Consider the following 26,689-nt stretch of genomic DNA (forward strand, 5'->3'; position numbering starts at 1 on the left):
AACATTACTCTATTATATCATTTATTACAAAATTATCCTATTACAAATCACATCTTATCTTATATTCAATATAAATAATTACTCATCCTTGTTTGAAAATTATCAATTACAAATGCCCTCTAAAAGATAGTCATTAGGGTACAGTGATTTATATTTTGTGAAATCTTCTTTCCCAATCCAATAAAATCAAATAAATTAAGACTTTCATAAAATTACACAAATAATATGCATCCAAAATACAATCATAAAAACAAAGAATTTTAAAGAAATAAACTTACCAGTTAAAATTTACAATGTTTATACATTAATCAGAATATAGGTGTCCAGCTAATTTCTGGTTAATGAGAACTCTTGAAGATTGACAGAGTTTGAGTTTCAACACAATAGTTTATTTTTTCGACAGGAAAACAATGTTTTTCAGTGTCTTAAATTTTTACATAATTTTTAATTTCTCGTTTTGCTTTTTATCTTTTGTAAAGGTTTAGACACTAACCTTGTTGAATACCGTTATTGTCAATAACTCCTCACCATGAGGGGGTTAAACTAGCAACCTTTAGAGTTGACATGATAGTTTTCAGAACTACCTAGACTGCTCTGCCACTGTGGCAATGAACTGATAAAAAATTAGCAATCTATACAAATATTTGCCTTTCTTAAAGATTTTACAAGATGATAAAAATATTTACTAAAACAAATTGACATTTCACACAATTGAAATAAATTCATACCCAAAACAATTCATGTGAATCTCCAATTATTTAGTATAAATCCAAATTTTTGATTAATTATTACATTGAAATCTTTCAACTTATACTACAAAATCATGCATGTCTTTTCCTGAAAAACTCAAACACCAGCTGAAAAATCATTAATCACTCATGAAGATCATAAAATTTCTGATTTATAAGTTATATAAATATCTGGCTACACCGGAACTGAAGAGTAAAAATATCTTCTAAATAAGTTCATAGAGAACTTCAGGATGAATTAGAAGAACTTAGAAGATCACACACAAGCTTGGCAGACAAGGCATCTTCAATGGCAAGACCTATTAAAGAAATTAAAAAAAAATTAACATATATATGCATGTCATTTTCAAATTGTATTTTTACAATAATCTTAAGTATTTTGTAGAATAATTGGAGTAGAAAGGTTCTAGATTTATACCAAACTGTCACGACAACATTATCAAACTATTTTTAAATGTATTCTGATTTTTCACAAAAATTATTACCTAATGATTTAAATAAGGTCACTTCTGTTGCAGTTTTTCTTCCACCATTTTTACCCAGAATAACCTCACCAACTTCTGCTTCAATGTCAGCCTGTAAAAGAATATAAAGCTTTATTCGTATCATTTGAATTTGCCAACTACAAATTATGAAAAAGGAAAACATGTTGACATGAGTTTCTGTAAATTAAAAAAAAAAAAAAAATCCCAAAATACTCTAAAGGGGAGATAATCGAGAAATTTTAAACAAGTACTATTATTTCCTAAAAAAAAAAACATCTTGACTTTAGTTCCAGTCCAACTATTTAAGACTATTGGCAAATCAGAATCAAAATGTATAAAACATAACTTAGTTAATATATTTATTAAGGAATGACTGTAATAATTTTTCTGTCTATGAAGAAATAACCTAAGAAATGTGGTGCACACTGAATAACCTGTGAAGCGGGTTATTTTAAAGTGTGCACCACATTTTTTATGTTATTTCAAATAGACAGATAAAATATTACAGTTGTTATTTCTTATAAATTAATTCTAAATTCCATTTTAAACCGAAGTAAACCATGAAAAAACGCTGATGACGTCCTAGTCACATGACTAAATTATGTCTATGAGCTGATAAACTTAACAACGTCAGCCAATCAGAAGACATGTTACATCAAAAATTAAATTATTTAGTAATTAAAGAAAAAAGGAAGCGTTCAAGCTGCAGTAAAAAATAAACAAAGTGCACCAAACTAAAATCTGAAACCTTTGACAGTATGACATCTCCACTTTCTGTTAATGCTGCATCTCTACTATCAACAAACAGGGAAACAGATCTCATCAATTCTGGGTCAATCTCCTGCCAGTCTGGTCTACAAGCTCCAACAGCTTAAAATACATATTCAAATTTATAACTATAAAGTAAAGATATGTGTGCACTCAGAAAGAAATTGAATTCACTCTTTAAAGTTACACAGAAGAAGTAAAGATACAGATGTATAACTCTTTGTTTTAATTGTTGCAAAAGATTTAATTTTACTTTCTTTTTATTTATTTCTGTACACCTGCTTTGTCCTGACTATGTTTTTCTTCCAGTAAGAGAAAAATTTTCAAGCTTTTAAACTTATATTTCTTCGGCTGAATTTTTATACGCCCGTTGTCATATGGTATTTTGAACCCCCTAAAAATTGAACCCGGGGTCAAAATACCATGCAGGGTCATTTTTCACATATGGTATTTTGAACCCCCCTGCGGTATATTGAACCCCCCTGTTTTTGATAAATAGTATTGCAGATAATCTAATTTACAATTTATTGGCTATTATTTTTTTTATTTGAAGTTTTAAGTAGGGGGAGGGGGGTTCAATATACCGCAGGGGGGTCAAAATACCATGGCTATGTAAAATTTTGCAAAATATATTTTTCAGTATGCTAAATACATACAATTACTATTTATTGGAGTATTATCACTATGTTAAGGAGTTAGAATAGCTAGAATTTTTGAAATTATTGAAATTCAAGGTCTATAGTAGGGGGTTCAATATACCATGGTTGGGGGTCAAAATACCAAGGATTTTTTTTTTTTTTTTCAAAATATCATTTCCAGCATGTTTAATATATACAAACTACTTATTGGAGTATTATAGCAATGTTAACGCGTTAGAAAAGCTAGAATTTTTGAAATTCAAGGTCTATAGTAGGGGGTTCAATATACCGCAGGGGGGTCAAAATACCATGGGTAAAAAAAAATTTCAAACTATCTTTTCAAGCATATTAAATATATACAAACTACTAATTGGAGTATAATTACCATGTTAAGGAGTTCAAATAGCTAGAAATTTTGAAATTCAAGGAATAAAGTAGGGGGTTCAATATATCGCAGGGGGATCAAAATACCATGGATTTTTTTTTTCAAAATATTTTTTCCAGCATGTTAAATGCAAACAAACTACTTTTGAAGTATTATTACTATGTTAAGGATTAAGAATAGCTGGAATCTTTTAAATTGAAGGTCTATGGTAGGGGGTTCAATATACCTCAGGGGGTCAAAATACCATGGCTAAGTAAAATTTTCAAATTATCTTTTCCAGTATGTTTAATACAAACAAACAACTTATTGGAGTATTATTACAATTGTTTAGGAATTTTTGAAATTCAAGGTCTATAGTAGGGGTTCAATATACCGCAGGGGGTGGGGGGTCAAAATGCCATGGAAATTAATTTTTTTCAAAATATCTTTTGTAGCACGTTAAATGCATACAAACTACTTATTGGAGTATTTTTACTTTGTTAAGGATTAAGAATAGCTGGATTTTTTTAAATTGAAGGTCTATGGTAGGGGGTTCAATATACCACAGGGGGGTCAAAATACCATGGCTATATAAAATTTTCAAAAAAACTTTTCCAGTATGTTTAATACATACAAACAACTTATTGGAGTATTATTACAATGTTTAGGAGTTAGAATAGCTAGGATTTTTGAAATTCAAGGTCTATAGTAGGGGATTCATTATACCACAGGGGGTCAAAATACCATGGAATTTTTTTTTTCAATATATCTTTTCCAGCATGTTTAATGCATACAAACTACTTATTGGAGTATTATCACAATGTTAAGAGTTAAGAATAGCTGGAATTTTTTAAATTGAAGGTCTATGGTAGGGGGTTCAATATACCGCAGGGGGTCAAAATACCATGGAATATTTTTTTTTTCAAAATATCTTTTCCAGCATGTTAAATGCATACAAACTACTTATTGGAGTATTATCACAATGTTAAGGAGTTAGAATAGCTAGAATTTTTGAAATTCAAGGTCTATTATAATAAGTAGGGGGTTCAATATACCGCAGGGGGGTCAAAATACCATGGCTAAGTAAAATTTTCAAAATATCTTTTCAAGCATATTTAATACATGCAAATTACTTATTGGAGTATTATTACCATGTTAAGAAGTTAGAATAGCTAGAATTTTTGAAATTCAAGGTCTATAGTAGGGGGTTCAATATACCGGGGGGGGGGGGGGGGGGGGGGGGGTCAAAATACCATGGGTAAGTAAAATTTTCAAAATATCTTTTCAAGCATATTTAATACAAACAAACTACTTATTGGAGTATTATCACCATGTTAAGGAGTTAGAATAGCTAGAATTTTTGAAATTCAAGGTCTATAGTAGGGGGTTCAATATACCGGGGGGGGGGGGGGGGGGGGGGGGTCAAAATACCATGGGTAAGTAAAATTTTCAAAATATCTTTTCAAGCATATTTAATACAAACAAACTACTTATTGGAGTATTATCACCATGTTAAGGAGTTAGAATAGCTAGAATTTTTGAAATTCAATGTCTATAATAGGGGGTTCAATATACCGCAGGGGGGTCAAAATACCATTGGTAAGTAAAATTTTCAAAATATCTTTTCAAGCATATTTAATACATACAAACTACTTATTGGAGTATTATTACCATGTAAAGGAGTTCGAATAGCTAGAATTTTTGAAATTCAAGGTCTATAGTAGGGGATTCAATATACGCAGGGGGTCAAAATACCATGGAAATTTATAATAAATAATAAAATATGTATTAAACTTGCTGGAAAAGATATTTTGAAAATTTTACTTTGCCATGGTATTGACACCCCTGCAGTATATTGAACCCCCTACTCTAAGACCTTTAATTTCCAAAAATCTGGCAATTCTAACTCTTTTATGTAGTTAGAATACACCAATAAGTAGTTTGAATGTATTAATCTTGCTGGAAAAGTCATTTTGAAAATTTTACTTTGCCATGGTATTTTGACCCCCCTGCAGTATATTGAACCCCCTACTCTAGGCCTTTAATTTCAGAAATTCTGGCAATTTGAACTCTTTTATGTAGTTAGAATACACCAATAAGTAGTTTGAATGTATTAAAATAGCTGGAAAAGATATTTTGAAAATTTTACTTTGCCATGGTATTTTGACCCCCCTTTGGTATATTGAACCCCCTTCTCTAAGACCTTTAATTTCCAAAAATCTGGCAATTCTAACTCTTTTATATAGTTAGAATTCACCAATAAGTAGTTTGTATGTATTTAACTTGCTGAAAAAGATATTTTTAAAATTTTACTTTGCCATGGTATTTTGACCCCCTCCCCCTTTTTTACCATGGAAAATCAAACTACCCTTATATATATATATATATACATATGTTATAATTACAAATAATTAAAGCATTCAAGCTACATATGGTCTAGTTATAATGTGTCAATAAGTATTTTGAATGACATTTTGTTGGTAAAGACTTCAAAGCACTTATACCAAGCAAAGATATTTCTTTTAATTAAGCATGGAAAATGTACCTCCCCTTCTTGTATGAATGATTTTTTATTCATGATAAGCTTTAGAATAATGTAAAATGTTCTAATAATCATCTAGGATGAATAAAACAGGGGGGTTCAATTTACCATGGGGTTCAATTTTCCATGCAGGGGGGGGTTCAATTTACCATAGCGGTATTTTGACCCCGGGGTCAATTTACCATGGGGTTCAAAATACCATATGACACCGTCTTTTAGACGGGACGTATTATGGTATACCGTTGTCCGTCCGTCGTCCACACTTCGGACAATAACTCAAAAACACTTTCACCAATTTCCATGAAACTTAAGTGAATTGTTTATATCTATTGACGTAAGCTCCCTTTCGTTTTTTTTTTTAATTTCAGATTTTAAGTTTTGGATTTATGGGGCTTTATTCATAAAAAAGGGGGGATTTTCAACACTTTGGACAATAACTCAAAAAGGCTTTCACCAATGTCCATGAAACTTTGGTGAATTGTTTATATCTATTGATGTAAGCTCCCTTTCAATTTTGTAAATTTCAGATTTTAAGTTTTGGATTAATGGGGCTTTATTCATAAAAAAAGGGGGATTTTTAACACTTCGGACAATAACTCAACAAGAGGCTGTCACAACGACAGCAAACCGGATTTATTAACATTTATTTGTGTCCTGGCAATATCACAAGAACCATAACTGATGAACGGTGAAAGTGAAAATCGTCAATATCAAATTTGACCTATATTTTGTCATCAGTATCAACATATTAAAATTTAAAAGAGCTTAGGTTGAATGGTTCATGAGTAAATGCAACAACATGAATGGAAACGCCATTTTTTTATCTTTCAAGAACCATAACTCCTGAACGGTAAAAGTCAAAATCGTCATTCTTGAACTTGACCTCAATTTTGTCATCAGTAACAACATATTAAAATTTGGGAAGCTTTGGTTGAACAGTTCATTCGTAAATGCATGCACACGACTGGAAACACCATTTTTCAATCTTTCAAGAACCATAACTCCTGAACGATAAAAGTCAAAATCGTCATTCTTGAACTTGACCTTCATTTTGTCACCAGTAACAACATATTAAAATTTGGGAAGCTTTGGTTGAACAGTTCATGCGTAAATGCACGGACACAACTGGAAACACCATTTTTCAATCATTCAAGAACCATAACTCCTGAACGGTAAAAGTCAAAATCGTCATTCTTGAATTTGACCTTCATTTTGTTGTCAGTAACAACATATTAAAATTTTAAAAGCTTTGGATGAACAGTTCATGAGTAAATGCACGGACAACATTTGGTTGCCGCCCGCCCGACCGCCCGGCCGCCCGCCGTACATCCCCAAATCAATAACCGACATTTTTGTCACAAAAATCCGGTTAAAAAGGCATTCACCAATGTCCATGAAACTTTGGTGAATTGTTTATATCTATTGATGTAAGCTCCCTTTCAATTTTTATAAATTTCAGATTTTAAGTTTTGGATTTATGGGGCTTTATTCATAAAAAAAGGGGGATTTTTAACACTTCGGACAATAACTCAAAAAGGTTTTCACCAATGTCCATGAAACTTTGGTGAATTGTTTATATCTATTGATGTAAGCTCCCTTTCAATTTTGTAAATTTCAGATTTTAAGTTTTGGATTAATGGGGCTTTATTCATAAAAAAAGGGGGATTTTTAACACTTCGGACAATAACTCAACAAGAGGCTGTCACAACGACAGCAAACCGGATTTATTAACATTTATTTGTGTCCTGGCAATATCACAAGAACCATAACTGATGAACGGTGAAAGTGAAAATCGTCAATATCAAATTTGACCTATATTTTGTCATCAGTATCAACATATTAAAATTTAAAAGAGCTTAGGTTGAATGGTTCATGAGTAAATGCAACAACATGAATGGAAACGCCATTTTTTTATCTTTCAAGAACCATAACTCCTGAACGGTAAAAGTCAAAATCGTCATTCTTGAACTTGACCTCAATTTTGTCATCAGTAACAACATATTAAAATTTGGGAAGCTTTGGTTGAACAGTTCATTCGTAAATGCATGCACACGACTGGAAACACCATTTTTCAATCTTTCAAGAACCATAACTCCTGAACGATAAAAGTCAAAATCGTCATTCTTGAACTTGACCTTCATTTTGTCACCAGTAACAACATATTAAAATTTGGGAAGCTTTGGTTGAACAGTTCATGCGTAAATGCACGGACACAACTGGAAACACCATTTTTCAATCATTCAAGAACCATAACTCCTGAACGGTAAAAGTCAAAATCGTCATTCTTGAATTTGACCTTCATTTTGTTGTCAGTAACAACATATTAAAATTTTAAAAGCTTTGGATGAACAGTTCATGAGTAAATGCACGGACAACATTTGGTTGCCGCCCGCCCGACCGCCCGGCCGCCCGCCGTACATCCCCAAATCAATAACCGACATTTTTGTCACAAAAATCCGGTTAAAAAGGCATTCACCAATGTCCATGAAACTTTGGTGAATTGTTTATATCTATTGATGTAAGCTCCCTTTCAATTTTTATAAATTTCAGATTTTAAGTTTTGGATTTATGGGGCTTTATTCATAAAAAAAGGGGGATTTTTAACACTTCGGACAATAACTCAAAAAGGTTTTCACCAATGTCCATGAAACTTTGGTGAATTGTTTATATCTATTGATGTAACAAATAATACTTAATAATATCTGATGAAAACATAAAATTTGTAAAATCTTTAGTTCAATTTAAAACATTAAATTTCTTGTTAAAACTAGGTTCCATGAATGTCATACGTTTGTACTATTATTGAATGGTTGCAAGGATGAAAGCACATTAGCAGTCCCTGAGATACTTTTATCTTCATCATCAATGAAATCCTTACTTTCATCACCTACTTCCTCATTTAGATCATAACTTTCAGTAGAGTCACTTTCACCATCTTCACTTTCCCTGTTATCTTCTTGCTGCTCCTCATTGTCATTGTAGTCTTTTTTGCCATTTTTATACGTCTGTCGTCAATGAAATCCTTACTTTCATCACCTACTTCCTCATTTAGATCATAACTTTCAGTAGAGTCATTTTCACCATCTTCACTTTCCCTGTTATCTTCTTGCTGCTCCTCATTGTCATTGTAGTCTTTTTTGCCATTTTTATATGCCCGTCTTCTTTCAAACAACGGGCGTATCATGCGCTAAAGCGCAGCCCTTTATTCAGAAAATGTCCTACCATGAATACTCTTATCTTAACATTTAGTTATCAAAAATGTCCTCAATAATAACCTTATCAATTTCCTAAAAGCCTTAATAACAAAGGGCCAAGAAAATGAGTTTTCTACAACCTACCATTTATATGTGCTCCTGGTTTTACCCATTCCTTTTTCAGTATAGGTACTGTTGATGAAGTAACTGTTACTATGACATCTGCACCTTTTACAGCATCCTCTGCTGTGTGGCAGGCTGTTCCATTTAATTCACTTGCCAGACTTTCAAAGTTCACTTTTGTTCTGCCCCAAACCCATATCTAAAAGATTATCAATAACTTTTAAATGAAAAAAATAAACGAAATTGTACTTCTTTATATTTCATTTTTTTATTAAATTAACCAAAATCCAAGGCATGATAGATTTTGACTTTCTTTGACATATTTCAACAATAAATCATGAGCTATGACTGAAAGTTATTTCTTCTATTTTAAGGGTTAATAGAAAGCATAGGAATGAAATGTTCAATAACTTAATGTGGTACATAACAAGTAGTACAGAGAGATAACTCTGTAAAAAACAGTCTTAATCAAGTTCTATTAATAAGTTAATATTAAGCTTCTCAATGATCAAAATAAGTGCTTGTCCAAATGCTTTATGTGCAATGAAATTTTTCTGATAATGTGTTTTGTTAAAAAATTTTTAATTTTTAGATTTTTTTGTGAAAGTAAATATTTTGTCAAAATTTCAGGAAAATTAAACAAGCCAAATTGATTTTAGTCCAAGTGCCAGCTTGACGCATAGAGTTTACTGGGGGAACCAATCACTTAAGTGTCTTTCTGATAGGCTTCATCTGTTAAAGATGAATTTCACTATGGTATTATTAATGCTGCTGTGCATTGTATAATTTTGTATATTTGTTGAACTTTACTGTAACCTTCAAACAAATGTTGAATATGAGTGAACTATTGTATTTACTTGACAAATCTCACCTCTTCAAATGTATACAGTGTAGATAATGCCTGGAAATGTGATCTTGCCTGGACTCCACTTCCTAATAAGGCTAACACCTTTGGGTTTTTGTTGCAAAGAAACTGAAATTAAAAGCAAAAGGTTTTTATGACCCCGCAACAAAGTTGTCAGTGCCATATAGTTTCACCCTTGTCTGTCATTCTCTAATTCCTTAATTCCGTAATTCCATAATTCTGTAATTCCATAATTCTGTAATTTCGTCATTCCGCAACAAACCAATATATGGAGTTTTTTTCTAAACGCCTTCAGATATCATGCTGATTTTTGGTATGTGAGTTACCCATGATGAGTTACAGATCAAGTTTAAGTTTGGTTCTGCTCAGCTAATTTTTTGATATAATTTTGGGCTTTGGACTTTGATAATTTTTTTAAAATCACAGTTATACAGACTTTTTGTCTAAATGCTTTCAGATATTGGACTGATTTTTGGTGAGTTACCCATGATGAGTTACAGATCAAGTTTAAATTTCGTTCCGCTTGGCTAATTTTTGCTGTAATTTTGGGCTTTGGACTTCGATAAATTTTTGAAAATTACAGTTATACAGATCTTTTTTCTAAATGCTTTCAGATATTGGGCTGATTTTTGGTATGTGAGTTGTCCGTGATGAGTTACAGATCGAGTTTAAGTTTCATTCCGCTCCGCTAATTTTTGCCAAAATTAAGGGTTTACAACTTTGAAAATTGTTGAAAATCACAGTAATACATACTTTTTTTCTATACGCCTCCAGATTTTGAGATGTGAGACTACCATCATGTTTGTGTCCACATTTTTTGAGACGGGGCCATTCGTGTCGCTTTGACACATCTAGTTTAATTATAAATGACTATCAAATTTAAGGAAATGCATTAGACCATACCTGCCAACCCTCCTGTTTTGTGCGGGAGACTCCCGCTCAAAAGGCGAAAATCGGGAAATCTCCTGCTTGCTGAAACCCTCCCGCTTTTGGATATTACAATCTTGAATGACAAGTCAACATTAATTACGTGTTTGTATCACTGATGAAGATTGTTGTTACCTGCAAATCACAGACCATATGAAATTAAATGGCTTCACTTGACAGCTTGGGTGACAAACATAGTACTAATTAACGATCATTAACGACTTCTGCTTCAGAACACTTCAAAAGAAATTCCTAGTTACTTCCTCTTTTTAATCTTGTTTTAAGTAACCTCTCTTAAAATAATGTGAATTGATAAAACATAATTAATTAAATACAAATTAAAGAAAGAATCAAAAAAGGATGGCAATTAGTTGATTTTGTATGTCTAAGGACAAAAAAAAAATATATTTTAAAAATCACTTAAAAGAATTATACTTCTATTCAATATTTGAATTGAAATTTATAAGAAAGGTATTGAACCACCTTATTTTGAATATGTGGTTAAATACATGAAACAGAAATAACTTTTGTAAATCTGTATATTTCTGATACAAATGAGAAAGATTATTTTAAAGAATTCCTCAGTGGCGGATCCAGCCATTTTAAAAAGGGGGGGGGGGGGGTTCCCAACCCAGAGTAAAGGGGGGTTCCAACTATATGCTCCCATTCAAATGCATTGATCGGCCAAAAAAAAGGGGGGGTTCCAACCCCCGGAACCCCCCCCCCCCCCTGGATCCGCCCCTGAGGAACCAACATCACCATGCTTAAAGAAATTAAGTATATTTAGTAACACATATATGTGTTTTGTAGATAAATAAATAAAAAGGTCATACATTTCACTCGAAAATGAGGTTCGGGCAAAATCTCCCCCTCAGCTGTCATAGCTGAGTGGGAGATCTCCCTCTTTGAAGATTTCAGAGGTTGGCTGGTATGATTAAACTTTAAAAAAAGTAATTAACCATAAATCTTTAATGGCATCTCAGGTTTTGTTTCAAAGTTTAGGTCTTAGAAGGGGAAGTTAAATCTTAGATGTTTTCATTGTTCACATGTTTTTGAATAGTGAAATGTGCACAAAGGGTACAATATCCTTTTTGCATCAAAATATAAAAATAAAAGGATGTGGTATGATTTTCAATAAGACAACTCTCCAGAACAGACCAAATGACACAGAAATTAACAACCATAGGTCACTTTATGGCCTTCAACAATGAGCCAAACCCATACATAATTCCAACCTAGAATATAGTGAAAAATATAAATACAAAAAAGAGGGGGCGCAATAGGGGGTCTGTTAACATGTTAACAACACCTCGATATTGGCAAAAACAGTTAACAACAAATGCAAAAATGCTGATAACAGTTAACAAAGTGGGTTGAAAACAGTTAACAGTTTAAATTTATCTCAGATAACTCTTGAAAAGGGCCAAAACAGGTTAACATAAAAAGGTATTGCCCGTCCCTCAAAAAATGTCCTGATGTAAAGTAATTGAATAAGCTGTTTACGATAATATAAATAATTTTATAAATTTATGTTTCTTGTATGTTATTTTATAGGTTAATTTCAAAGTGCTGACCAATCATTGATAATATAAAAGGTTTTCGCTGTGCAAAGCAATGTCCAATATAAAGAGTTAAAATTAAAAAAAATTAAAATACAACAAAAACATACTTTGAGAGATTTTTGTTATAAACCTTGGTACTAGTTTCAGTTAACCTTCAGAAGGAAATATGGGGTAAATATCATTGACATAGTTTTGCTGATTGCATAACTTCAGTAAAATTCAATTTCCTCTGAGCAAACATCATAACCATAATCATTTCAAACTTTAACATTTTGGTCATGTATTATTAAAGTAGGGTAAGAGAATTTCTACAATCTGTCTAAAATCAGATCCTTCAGCTTATTTCCTAAGATTTGTTTTTTTCTGCCTGTAAGATCTCAAGACGGCCCATAAGGGTCATGTTGATATGATCTTTTATGCTAATTTTTAATTAACCAATCATTTTGAGTGACAGGCTAGTACTTTGATTACAATTTTCCAACCACAAACAGATTGACGGAATTAATTAAAAATTCAATATTCTTTTTATTGTAGATTTAATCAACTTGTGATTAATGATATAAACAAGATACACACAACGAAATGTCTCATCTGATTTACTGATCATGATGGATTGTATGTTGAAGTCTTAAATATAGGTTTTACTACTGTCACATAAACTTAACATTAGGAAGATTGATTTAAATGAAGTAAAGGTCAGATGAACCATGCCAGACAGACATGTTCACCTGACAATCAGTCCATATACCAAAAAAAGTAATCCTTTTGCTTATAGAAATAGTTCTTACTATAAAAACTTAACATTGAGCAATGAACCATGGAATGAGATCAAGACCTAAAAAAAATACCTGACCGACAGATATTTTCACTACCAGTCATTATATACATAAAATATACTGACCTATTGCTTTGCGAAACATACCTAACCACATATATTGACATTGACCAATAAAAATTTGTAAGGGTTCCGTGGAACCCAGTGTTTCACCTACTTTTTCTGTTAATCCCAGGCTCAACAAAAATGAGGACAAAAAATAATAAAATATTCCTCTCGATACTATCTTTTGATTGTAAGAAGCTTCTGTCCAAGTTTGGTCAAAATCCAGAATAGTTCATGAATCTAATAAATGTTTTAAAAACTAACTGCAGACTGTATGTAATATTAACTGGAAGAAAAACAAAGTCCATTTGTAAGTAAAATACAGATAAACAGGTACAAAATTTTAACATAAACAAGCTTCTGTCCAAGTTTGGTACAAATCCAGGATAGCTTAAGAAAGTTATTAAAAATTTTAAAATTTTAACCACAGAGTGAATGTAATGTTACCTGGCAGAAAACTAAGTCCATTTATATGTAAAATACAGAAAAACATGAGTTTCATTTTTACAAAATTTACTTCTGGTTACTACCTTATGATCATAAACAAGCTTCTATAAATGGTATAAATCAGAATAGATTAAGAAAGTAATTAAAATTTCAAAAAACTTTAACCACAGAGGTAATATTTGTGGACTCCGCTGCCGCCGGAATGTAGGATTACTATCTATCGCTTTTTCGACTAAATTCAAAGGCTCAACAAAAAAGAAAAAGGTCAAAGTCATATGACACCTGTCAGTTAGTACAGCAAAGCTTTAAAAAGACCTTAAGGGGGCTCGCAGGTCTACATCAATTATTTTTTTAAATATAGGATTTTGCTATTTTTTTTCCAAAAATAAACTTTATCCTATACTTAATGGAAAAATTAAATAAAAAAATGGGGTCACTGTTCATTTAAGCTCACAATCTGCCTTTGAAAGAAGCATGCATTTTTGATAAGGTACTTTTTTTCTGTAGGACTAATAGGAGAAAAAAATGTAAAATTGAAATAAAAAAAAGAACTGAATTACAGAAATCACTTAAATCTTACAATAGTTAAGTTTAAGTACAGTTCATTTGAAGAAAAAAAATATAGGTCACTGATGAGTTAAAAAAGTTATTTTAATTTGTATGCCAAAAAAATGACATTTGTTCACCACCGGGAGATAATTTGGAGCTTTTTCAATGATATAAACATTTCAAAAGTCATCTGGGGCCAAAACAAATTAATTTTTTTGGTTGAATTTTGAACCATATCATAAAGTAAAAACTAATAGTGTAATAAATAAAATTTGTAATGAAAAAACAAATGTTTTCATTTTTGCTGCTTTTTTTGTACCCTCGAGCCTCCTTAAGCTCATGGATCTGAGAAAGAGAATTTATAATGTAACTTTAAACTTAATCAATGATCCATGAAATGATGTCAAAAGCAGGTAAACCAGACCTTGCAAAGTTCCCATATACCAAATACAGGAGTTTCAGAGCGCATTATACATTTTTTTGTTTTTTCATGTCTTTTATCTATTAGATATGGAGATGTATGTCTTTCAGTTTGACTTACAATATTATTACTGCACTCTAGCTATCTTGGTACTGTTTAAAATGATATATAGCACCCTAAAGATTTTGCAATACAACTCTATACTTTTTCAATACTTAAAATTATCAAATTTGGTACAAAATATACAGCCTAATGAAAAGTTTCTTTACCTTCGTAGCGACCGCAGAAACAGCTGCTGTTCTCATAGCTGTAATAACTTCACCATCAACTATCTGTAATTATGTAACATTGTGGTTCAGAAATTTAGGATGTTACAATGATAATTTGGAGAAAAAGTTTACATGTAACAATTAATTAAAAAAATTGTTCTGTGCAGAAACCAAAGTGTTTCTTCTCTAAATCTTTTCCTTTTTAACTGACCTTTACTGTCATGAATGTGTACTTTTAAATTTTTACTTTGGCACTTTTCTCTAGTAAACTAGCCTCAAAGATAAAGTCTAGATACAATTATGACATCTCATATTTTGACTTATTTGTATGATTTTCTTTTCCCTGAAGCATCTTTGATTAACTGGTTGAATTAGAAGCATTTTGTTTTCATGAATCAATCCAAACCATATGTTTAACAAAAAGGAAATTGAACCATGTTGAATACTGCAAAAGAAAACAAATTCAAATGCAGGGATGTAAAATTTTGCCTAACAGCCGATTACGTTTTAAAAACCAATATATTGTAATTTCGTTCTATTTTTATCAATGCAAAGATGATAATAAAGATTGTATTCCACATACATGAGTCTTGGATTTAATATTTACAATCACATTTGACTTTTTCCATATTTTACCCATTTTGTATAGACAAACAGAAACCCCTAGCATGGGATTTTTTGGTCAAGCAGAATATGACTTTGTAAAAAATATATTTCCACCAGCAACTTTTTGGATACATTACAAAGGTTTGTAAAACAATTTCAGAAAGTGGTAGTAATATGTTACTATCATTATAAAAAATTTATGTAAATGAATTTATTTTGTATTTTAATACCTACAACTTCTGGTACTCCATTTGATGCATTAAACATGGCAATAACTGCATTGTGAGTGGGAACATCCTTGTTGTTCGGATAAAATGATACCAGTTTAGTAGCAAGAACATTGTCTTCAGAGCATAATGATGGCATCAAACCAAAAAATCTGTGAAAGAATACACTTGAATGATAAACATTTGATATAAGAATCAAGAATATGTTGAAGAGCATAATGAACAGAACACCATGTCATTCTCGTAAATGATATTGTCTCATTTCCATGTTCAGTGAACCATGAAATATGGGTAAAAATCCTAATTTGGCATATATTTTGTAAAGTCCACATCACAATGGACAACCACTGAATTACAGCCTCCTGACTTGGGACAGACACATTCATACAGAATGTGGCAGGGTTAAACATATGTAAGCAGGATCCCAACCCTCCCCTAATCTGGGATAGTGGTGTAACAGTACAACATAAGAATGAACTATAACCAGATGCTACACAGGGCGCAGCTTTATACGACCGCAGAGGTCGAACCATGAACAGTTGGGGCAAGTATGGACACAACATTCAAGCTTGATACAGCTCTGAATTTGGATTGTGATTAAATAGTTGACACAGCAAAGGTTTCTGACACAGAATGAATTTGGTCTTATGAACTCAATTTATAAATAAGGCCGTTAGTTTTCTCGTTTGAATTGTTTTACATTGTCATATTGGGGCCTTTTATAGCTGACTATGCGGTATGGGCTTTGCTCATTGTTGAAGGCTGTACGGTGACCTACAGTTGTTAATGTCGGTGTCATTTTGGTCTCTTTTGGACAGTTGTCTCATTGGCAATAATACCACATCTTCTTTCTGATATTAAAAACAAAATTTTGCTTTTAAGCAATACACTATGCTGTTGAAAATAAATATCCTCAAAAAAAGAAATTTGAAGAAAAATTCTTTTTAATTTCTGAAATCTGAAATGAGAAAAAAATTACCACCACCCCTCCCCATTTTTTCCCCTCCCCCAATCCCTTATTCCAAAAATAATCTCAATTCAAATTTCTAATTAAGTTGGCAACAATAAATACTCATTTAAATACATCATAAAGTATTAAAATATAAAATAGCTTACAGTCATGGTTAAAATTAATATTAATTAACAGTAACTTCTAAAAATGTATTTAAAAAAGCTACAGATCTCAAGACAATTATCACGTTCTTTAACATAATTTTCAAGCAGTATAAGGGAGGAAATCAAGTAATCAAACATATATATATATAAATGTCTAAGAATATAACTTAAACACGCTAATTTTCTAATAGATTTTAAATAGAAATACGCAATATTTCGCTAAACAAATTAGCTTCATCAGGCGTGTGCATCTCTCAAGGTGAAATTGGATGCATGACAAAAAAAATATTTTTGTAGCTTCATCTCTACAAGAGTTGAAGAAAAGTGTAACATGTTGATTGATGTTGCATAAAATATGTTAGTAGCTACAACTACATGAAGTTGGAATAAAAGTTTAACACATTAATAGATGTTCGATTAATTGTATGAATTTCTATAAATTAATTTGTATAATTTCAATATAATTATAAATGGTTTTGATTTGCTTTTAAATCTTTTTTCGTCTCTCTCATTGAGTCCATCAGGTTCAAGAGTTCGTAACTGGTGCATCCAAAATCTCTCTCTTTTTTGTCTTCCTTGTGTATCCCAATTTTGATTTTTCTCAATGATTTGAAATGTGACGTTTTCAAAATCATGTCCTGCTCTTAAAAGGTGTCTTGTAATTGGGCAGTTCCTTTTTTTTGTATAAAATGACCGATGGTTATTTAGTCGGATGTTAAATGGTGTTTCTGTTTCACCAACATATTGTAATTTGCAAGTTCCACACGTTAGAACATAAATGCAATTTTGCGTTTTGCAATTTGATGTTATAAATATGTTGTATTTTTTCTTTGTGACTGTGCTGACGAATTGGGTTTCGATGTTGGCGACTTTGCAGCACTTACAATTGCCCCTTCCGCATGGTTTATAACCTCCGATTGTTGATATCTCCTGTTTAGATACTTTGGATGTTACTAGAATATCTTTGAAGTTTTTGGGTCTGCGGTAAGCCATAACGGGAGGTGATGGAAAAATCTCTTTTAAGGAAGGATCATTTTCAATAAGACGCCAGTGTTTGTGGACAATTGATGAAAGATTTGTCAGGTGAGGATGAAAGCTAACAACAAACGGGATTTTATTTGTCTGGGTCGTCTTTTCTTTGTATTCAAGTAGTATTGTTCGGTCTTTTTCTTTTGCTTTACCGAAAGCTTCTGAAATATTTTTGTTCTTATAACCTCTTGATTTGAGTTGCTGTCTGAGTTGCCCAAAACGATGGTTTAATTTTGATTCCGATGAACAAATCCGTTTTAACCTGATGGCTTGGCTGTACGGAATGCTCCGGGAGCAGTGTTTCAGGTGACAACTCTTCGGAGAGAGAAATTGGTGTTTATCAGTTTTTTTGGTGTGAAGGTCGGTTGTCATGACTCCGTTTTCTAAAGTTATGGTGGTGTTGAGAAACGCAAATTTCTCATTTGAAACTTCAGATGTGAACTTAATCGATTGATGAAAGTTGTTACAGAAATTGAGAAATTCTTGCAGACGTTCTGCAGTTTCGTTCCATTTGATGTCGATGTCATCAATATAACGGAGCCAAGACAAGGGTTTGTATGGTACATTCGAAAGGATGCGTTCTTCGAGACTCCCCATGAAAATGTTGACAAAAGAAGGTGCCATTTTGGTTCCCATACTGGTACCGTCAACCTGCAAGTAGTGCTGGTCGTTGAATACAAAATTGTTGTTTTCAAGCACTAGTCGCAGCAACTGAACCAGACAGTCTGTTGGGGGATGTTTATCCTTACGATTGTTCCATACTTGTTCACAAGCGACTATTCCTTCATTTTTGGGAATATTTGTGTATAAAGAGGACACATCCATCGATACCAAAATTGTGTTGTTTGGTAAGGGATTTAATGAATCCATTTTCTTCAAATAATCTGTAGTATCTTGAATGTAAGATGGCATTGTTCTAACATGTGGTCTAAGACGGTAATCCACGAATTCAGATATTTTTTCGGTTGGATGGCCATTTGCAGATACTATCGGTCTTCCCGGAATTCCTTCTTTATGAAGTTTTGGGAGCAAGTAAAATCGACAGGGTGTGCAGGTTTCATCAGGGCGTAGATAGTCGTACGTGTCGTCATCTATGTGTTTTTTGCTGTTCATGTCTGAAAGGACCTCATTAATTTGTTTACTTATTTCTTTTGTAGGATCACTTTCTAAATGTTTGTAAAATTTTGTATTTGAAAGCTGACGATTCCCTTCTTCAATGTAGTCGGTTTTGTTGATCACTACAACTGCACTTCCTTTGTCTGCTTGTTTAATAACAATATCATCACGGCTTTTTAAATTATTAATGGCTTGGCTTTCTTGTTCAGAGAGATTCCGTAAACGTTTGCCACTGACTGATGATTTTACTTCAATTTTAATAAATGATATAAAGGATTCTAAATTGTCGTTCTTACTCCTTGGTGGATTCCATTTGCTTTTCTTTTTAAATCTTGGGATGCACTTGTCCTCTTTATCACTCTCATATTCCGAATCATTCATTCCGGCTTCTTGTAAGTTTTTTTTGTGTTGCCTATTAAAATGTTCTTTTAGGCGAAGACGTCTTGCAAATTGATCCACATCTGTCTCCAATTGTAGTTTGTTAATGTTTGCTGGTATAGGACAGAAGTTTAGACCTCTACTTAATAATTTTTCTTCAGAGCTGGTTAATTCTGTTGACGACAGATTAACAACTAAATTATTCTCCGCGGGGTGTGTCCGTTTTTTAAACCGTCTTTTTCTTGGTTGTTTTAAATCACTCTCTTTTAAAATATTATTTATATCAAAATTTGAAAATTGCTGTTTAAGACCATCTCTGGTATCGATGGATGTGTCCTCTTTATACACAAATATTCCCAAAAATGAAGGAATAGTCTCTTGTGAACAAGTATGGAACAATCGTAAGGATAAACATCCCCCAACAGACTGTCTGGTTCAGTTGCTGCGACTAGTGTTTGAAAACAACAATTTTGTATTCAACGACCAGCACTACTTGCAGGTTGACGGTACCAGTATGGGAACCAAAATGGCACCTTCTTTTGTAAACATTTTCATGGGGAGTCTCGAAGAACGCATCCTTTCGAATGTACCATACAAACCCTTGTCTTGGCTCCGTTATATTGATGACATCGACATCAAATGGAACGAAACTGCAGAACGTCTGCAAGAATTTCTCGATTTCTGTAACAACTTTCATCAATCGATAAAGTTCACATCTGAAGTTTCAAATGAGAAAATTGCGTTTTTCGACACCACCATAACTTTAGAAAAAGGAGTCATGACAACTGACCTTCACACCAAAAAAACAGATAAACACCAATTTCTCTCTCCGAAGAGTTGTCACCCGAAACACTGCTCCCGGAGCATTCCGTACAGCCAAGCCATCAGGTTAAAACGGATTTGTTCATCGGAATCAAAATTAAACCATCGTTTGGGGCAACTCAGACAGCAACTCAAATCAAGAGGTTATAAGAACAAAAATATTTCAGAAGCTTTCGGTAAAGCAAAAGAAAAAGACCGAACAAACCTACTTGAATACAAAGAAAAGACGGCCCAGACAAATAAAATCCCGTTTGTTGTTAGCTTTCATCCTCACCTGACAAATCTTTCATCAATTGTCCACAAACACTGGCGTCTTATTGAAAATGATCCTTCCTTAAAAGAGATTTTTCCATCACCTCCCGTTATGGCTTACCGCAGACCCAAAAACCTCAAAGATATTCTATTAACATCCAAAGTATCTAAACAGGAGATATCAACAATCAGAGGTTATAAACCATGCGGAAGGGGCAATTGTAAGTGCTGCAAAGTCGCCAACATCGAAACCCAATTCGTCAGCACAGTCACAAAGAAAAAATACAACATATTTATAACATCAAATTGCAAAACGCAAAATTGCATTTATGTTCTAACGTGTGGAACTTGCAAATTACAATATGTTGGTGAAACAGAAACACCATTTAACATCCGACTAAATAACCATCGGTCATTTTATACAAAAGAAAGGAACTGCCCAATTACAAGACACCTTTTAAGAGCAGGACATGATTTTGAAAACGTCACATTTCAAATCATTGAGAAAAATCAAAATTGGGATACACAAGGAAGACAAAAAAGAGAGAGATTTTGGATGCACCAGTTACGAACTCTTGAACCTGATGGACTCAATGAGAGAGACGAAAAAAGATTTAAAAGCAAATCAAAACCATAATTATATTGAAATCATACAAATTAATTTATAGAAATTCATACAATTAATCGAACATCTATTAATGTGATAAACTTTTATTCCAACTTCATGTAGTTGTAGCTACAAACATATTTTATGCAACATCAATCAATATGTTACACTTTTCTTCAACTCTTGTAGAGATGAAGCTACAAAAATATTTTTTGTCATGCATCCAATTTCACCTTGAGAGATGCACACGCCTGATGAAGCTAATTTGTTTAGCGAAATATTGCGTATTTCTATTTAAAATCTATTAGAAAATTAACGTGTTTAAGTTATATTCTTAGACATTTATATAATTTTAATTCAGTAACTGTATCAGTTTATTTTCACAAGCTGATCCACGCTTAAATAGATTGAATGTTGATTGTTGCTATTTTTAGACATTGTATATATATATATAAGTACGTCTGAGTCAGTGACAACTCTACAACAGATTAATCCATCGGATCGCCATCAATGATGGTGATACATGGCTGTGTACATTATGTATATACAACTCGTCTAAACATCAACCCAACAATGTTAGATCTGTAAATTTGCTTTCGCAAATTTTTGGTTCTTCCCTCGCCGGGATTCGAACACATGCTACTGTGATATCGTGACACCAAATCGCCTGCACTGTGTGGTCTAGCGGGACGGCTGCAGTGCAGGCGATTTGATGTCACGATATCACAGTAGCATGGGTTCGAATCCCGGCGAGGGAAGAACCAAAAATTTGCAAAAGCAAATTTACAGATGGGTTGATGTTTAGACGAGTTGTATATATATATATATATATATATATATATATATATATAAGTATTCATTAAATTGGAATTGGAATTGGATTACCTCCCGTACACTGCTTTTAACCTTTTTTGCCCCTAATTGCTTAATGATTTGATCCATTACCCCTATAACCACCCCTTTGTAGTACGGAAACTTGTGGTATAATTTCAGAGAGATTTATATACTTAAATACAAGTTATTGACTGAAAACTACAAAAATGCTTATTTGGGGCCCTTTTTTAGCACCTCACTTGTGAACCCCCCCTTGGAGCAAGAACCCCAAATCTCAATTCCAGGCTTTCCTTTGTAGTAAGAAACCTTGTGGTATAATTTCAGAGAGATTTATATACTTAAATACAAGTTGTTGTCTGTAAACTAGAAAAAATGCTTCTTTTTTGGCCCTTTTTGGGTCCCTCATTCCTAAATGTTCAGGGATATTAACCCAAAACTGACACCGAGCCTTATATGAAACCTTCTGGTACAATGTCAGAGAGATCCATACAGTTAAACATAAGATATTGTCCCAAAACTTCAAAAATGCTTTTTTTTCCCCTTTTTGGCCTAGACTGTTTGCCCCATAACCCTTAAAATAAATCTCAACCGTCTACTTAATGGTATGAACATTGTGGTTCAATTTCAGAGTAATTGAAATACTTTTTTGCGGTCGTATAAAAATCAGATGGATACATGTACACATAGAAATACATTTAACAAGAACTAGAGGCTCTAAAGAGCCTGTGTCGCTCACCTTGGTCTATGTGAATATTAAACAATGGACACAGATGGATTCATGACAAAATTGTGTTTTGGTGATGGTGATGTGTTTGTAGATCTTACTTTACTAAACATTCTTGCTGCTTACAATTATCTCTATCTATAACAGTACTTTCTGTGGAAAATGTTATTGAAAATCTTCAAATTTTAAGAAAATTGTTAAAAATTGACTATGAAGGGCAATAACTCCTAGGGAGTCAATTGACTATTTTGGTCATACTGACTTATTTTTAGTTCTTACTTTGCTGTACATTATTACTGTTTACAGTTTATCTCTATCTATAATAATATTCAAGATAATAACAAAAAAACAGCTAAATTTCCTCAAAATTACCAATTCAGGGGCAGCAACCTAACAACCGATTATCCGATTCATCTGAAAATTCCAGGGCAGATAGATCATGACCTGATCAACAATTTTACTTCCTGTCAGATTTGCTCTTAATGCTTTGGTTTTTGAGTTATAAGCCAAAAACTGCATTTTACCCCCATGTTCTATTTTTAGCCATGGCGGCCATCTTGGTTTGTTGCCTGAGTTACCGGACACATTTTTTTAACTAGATACCCCAATGATGATTATGGCTAAGTTTGGTTAAATTTGGAACAGTAGTTTCAGAGGAGAAGATTTTTCTAAAAGATTACTAAGATTTACGAAAAATGGTTAAAAATTGACTATAAAGGGCAATTACTCCTAAAGTGGTCAACTGACCATTTTGGTCATGTTGACTTATTTGTAGATCTTAGTTTGCTGAACATTATTGCTGTTTACAGTTTATCTCTATCTATAATAATATTCAAGATAATAACCAAAAACAGCTAAATTTCCTTAAAATTACCATTTCAGGGGCAGCAACCCAACAACGGAATGTCCGATTCATCTGAAAATTTCAGGACCGATAGATCTTGACCTAATGAACAATTTTACTCTTCAGATTTTCCCTTAAATGCTTTGGTTTTTGAGTTATAAGCCAAAAACTGCATTTTACCCCTATGTTCTATTTTTAGCCATGGCGGCCATCTTGGTTGGTTGGCCGGGTCACCGGACACATTTTTCAAACTAGATACCCCAATGATGATTATAGCCAAGTTTGGTTAAATTTGGAACAGTAGTTTCAGAGGAGAAGATTTTTCTAAAAGATTACTAAGATTTACGAAAAATGGTTAAAAATTGACTATAAAGGGCAATAACTCCTAAAGTGGTCAACTGACCATTTTGGTCATGTTGACTTATTTGTAGATCTTACTTTGCTGAACATTATTGCTGTTACAGTTTATCTCTATCTATAATAATATTCAAGATAATAACCAAAAACAGCTAAATTTCCTTAAAATTACCATTTCAGGGGCAGCAACCCAACAACGAAATGTCCGATTCATCTGAAAATTTCAGGGCAGATAGATCTTGACCTGATGAACAATATTACCCCCATGTCAGATTTGCTCTAAATGCTTTGGTTTTTGAGTTATAAGCCAAAAACTGCATTTTACCCCTATGTTCTATTTTTAGCCATGGCGGCCATCTTGGTTGGTTGGCCGGGTCACCGGACACATTTTTTAAACTAAATACCCCAATGATGATTATGGCCAAGTTTGGTTAAATTTGGCCCAGTAGTTTCAGAGGAGAAGATTTTTGTAAAAGTTAACGCAGGACGACGACGACGGACGACGACGGACGACGGACGACGACGGACGCCAAGTGATGAGAAAAGCTCACTTGGCCTTTCGGCCAGGTGAGCTAAAAATGATTCGCTGAGCGTAGCCTGATTGACCCTCAGAGGTCAAACCCTGAACAGTTGGGGCATGGTTGGACACAATATTCAAGCTTAATACTGTCTGAATTGGGATTGTGATCAAATTTTGACATAATAAAGGTTTCTGACACAAAAATAAATGTGGTCAAAGGTCTTAAAAACCTATTGTGCAATACTGTGCAATTGGAGATTTCTTCTGGATACATTTCAAAAAATTTGCAGAAAAAAATATGAAACCCTCCCCCACCCCTCTTGGAGTAATTACCCCCAAAACTCAATCCTAGAATTCCCTTTGTGGTATGGAACCTTGTGGTACAATTTCAGAGAGATCCCTTATTTCTCAATGTCATATGAGAAAGTTATGAAAATCAAAAGGGAACTTACATCAATAGATATAAATAATTCATTAGTTTCACAAGAATTGCTGAAAGCATTTTAGAATTACTGGTATTGTCTGAAAACTGGAAAATCACGAAACGTAAAATATGTAAAATTCTAAAGGGAGCTTACATCAATAGATTATAAACAATTCACCAAAGTTTCATGAGAACTGCTGAGTTATTGTTCGAAAACTGGAAAATCCCCCCCTTTTTATGAATAATACCCTGCATTTCGGAAATGTAAAATCTTAAATTTATAAAAATCGAAAGGGAGCTCATGTTAATAGATATAAACAATTCACCAAAATTTCTTGAAAGTTGGTGAAATTATTCTTGAGTTATTGTCTGAAAACTGGAAAATGACCTTTTTTTTTAATAAAAAAAAACCCCTATAACTCTGTTAACATCCAACATCCAATGGATTCAGTGTAAAGACGTCATAAATAGTTAAAGAAAAGCATGACCTTGTGCAATGCCGAGATACAAGTATCAACATTGTAGATCCATGAATGTGTATATATGTATATAACATTAATACTATTTACTTTTCTTTTAATTTACTGTTAACAAAATCAATATTTAAATACCAATAAAAACAATATTTCATGATCTAATTACAGTGTTGAATAGTTTTAACCTTTTAGAATAAGTTTATTTAAAGGATTGATTAGTTTACCAGGATCATTTCTAAATTTCTTGGCATGGTAAACAACATTTCGTAAAAAGCATTTGATAAAGTGGTTGAGGTAGTATCAGGTCCGTTCGCGCCCAATATACTTTCGCACCCTACACGTTCGCACCTCTCACGTTCGCACCCAAGGTCCGTTCGCACTCTACACGTTCGCGCCCAATTTTAATTCAAATTCCAGTTGAATAATTGGAAAATCATCATTGTTGTTTTTAATAGCTTTCGTGTAAATACTGAATGTATTTATAGCTTGGTATGAGTAAAAGATTGAAGATTTTAAATGAAAAACACAAAAGATAATTGTTTTTAACAGCTGGGTCCCTTTGATTTGAAACAATAAAATATAGCAATACAATATTATAACCAAAATATGATAAAATTTAATCAACACACAAAAAAAAAAAACGTAGTCAGAATCTCACTTCATTTTGAAACAATTAAGTCAATGAAACAAAGTTATAGCAATACACTAACCAAAACATGATAATTTAAAGAGTTATTCAACACAAAATAAAACGTTGACAGAATCCCACTTTATTTAGAAAGGAATATTAATTTTTTTAACAATACACTATCCAAAACATGATTAAGATTTATTCAACACAAAATAAAATGCTGTATCACTTTGAAAATAAAAAACAATAATACGTTATAAGAATATTACTTGATTACAAAGTTAAAATTAGGCGCGAACATGTAGGGTGCGAACGGACTTTGGGTGCGAACATGTAGGGTGCGAAAGTGAAAGGGGGCGAACATGAGTGGGTGCGAACGCGAATGGGCGCGAACGGACCCGGATTCGGTTGAGGTGAGCTTGTGGTTGTGTGTTTTTACATGAATTGTAATTCATTTATGATTTTGGGATGGTTAAATTTCTGGTAGTAAAGTCCTGTGACGCCAAGCCTTAGGCAATCCCATTGATCATGGGCTTATACATTGTGCCAAATGTTTTTCTTTACATCATAACTCATGATGGTGCTCCTAAGAAAGGAGGGTTATAAATATGTATATAGTGTGCATACATACCCACCAGATTCCTTGACAGGAATAACAGATCTTACAGGTTGAACAACTTTTTTGTCTGAAAATTTGGCAAGAGCCTTTTCCATTTGTGGAATAAGCGATTCAAATGTAAGAACATTTTTTACTTGAGAAGCAGATATAAATTTCATATGTTCCATTCTGAATTTTGACCTCAAGTTCTAGTATGAGAACTTGACTCCGACCTCAATAGTTTGGGGTTTTGTAAAATAACTAAAAAATGTATTTTGATATATGTACAAACAAATGAACAGTTTTCAAAACATAATTTTATTAAATATTCTGTAAAAGAGTATT

At 32.9% G+C, this 26,689-nt stretch overlaps 1 protein-coding gene across 1 annotated transcript; it reads right to left on the reverse strand.

Annotated features, from left to right (window-relative positions):
* LOC143045247 (ketimine reductase mu-crystallin-like) lies at positions 1-26,554 on the reverse strand. The gene is made up of 8 exons (XM_076217622.1): positions 26,378-26,554; positions 15,624-15,768; positions 14,784-14,846; positions 9,735-9,836; positions 8,885-9,062; positions 1,983-2,104; positions 1,235-1,325; positions 1-1,048 (listed from the first exon to the last, which is right to left on the reverse strand). Exons 1-8 carry the CDS (start codon positions 26,530-26,532, stop codon positions 978-980), a joined length of 927 nt encoding a protein of 308 aa, XP_076073737.1. The 5' UTR covers positions 26,533-26,554; the 3' UTR covers positions 1-977.
* Positions 26,555-26,689: the final 135 nt, after the last annotated feature.

Source organism: Mytilus galloprovincialis, chromosome 9 (assembly GCF_965363235.1).
Source record: "Mytilus galloprovincialis chromosome 9, xbMytGall1.hap1.1, whole genome shotgun sequence".
NCBI lineage: Eukaryota > Metazoa > Mollusca > Bivalvia > Mytilida > Mytilidae > Mytilus > Mytilus galloprovincialis.

Excerpts from the sequence above, each read along its gene's own strand:
- LOC143045247 (XM_076217622.1), bottom strand. The coding sequence starts at position 26,532 with ATGGAACATATGAAATTTATATCTGCTTCTCAAGTAAAAAATGTTCTT. Across the intron at positions 15,769-26,377 it reads CCTGTCAAGGAATCTGGTGG|ATTTTTTGGTTTGATGCCAT; the intron begins GTATGTATGCAC and ends ATTCTTTCACAG. Across the intron at positions 1,049-1,234 it reads GACCTTATTTAAATCATTAG|GTCTTGCCATTGAAGATGCC; the intron begins GTAATAATTTTT and ends TTTCTTTAATAG.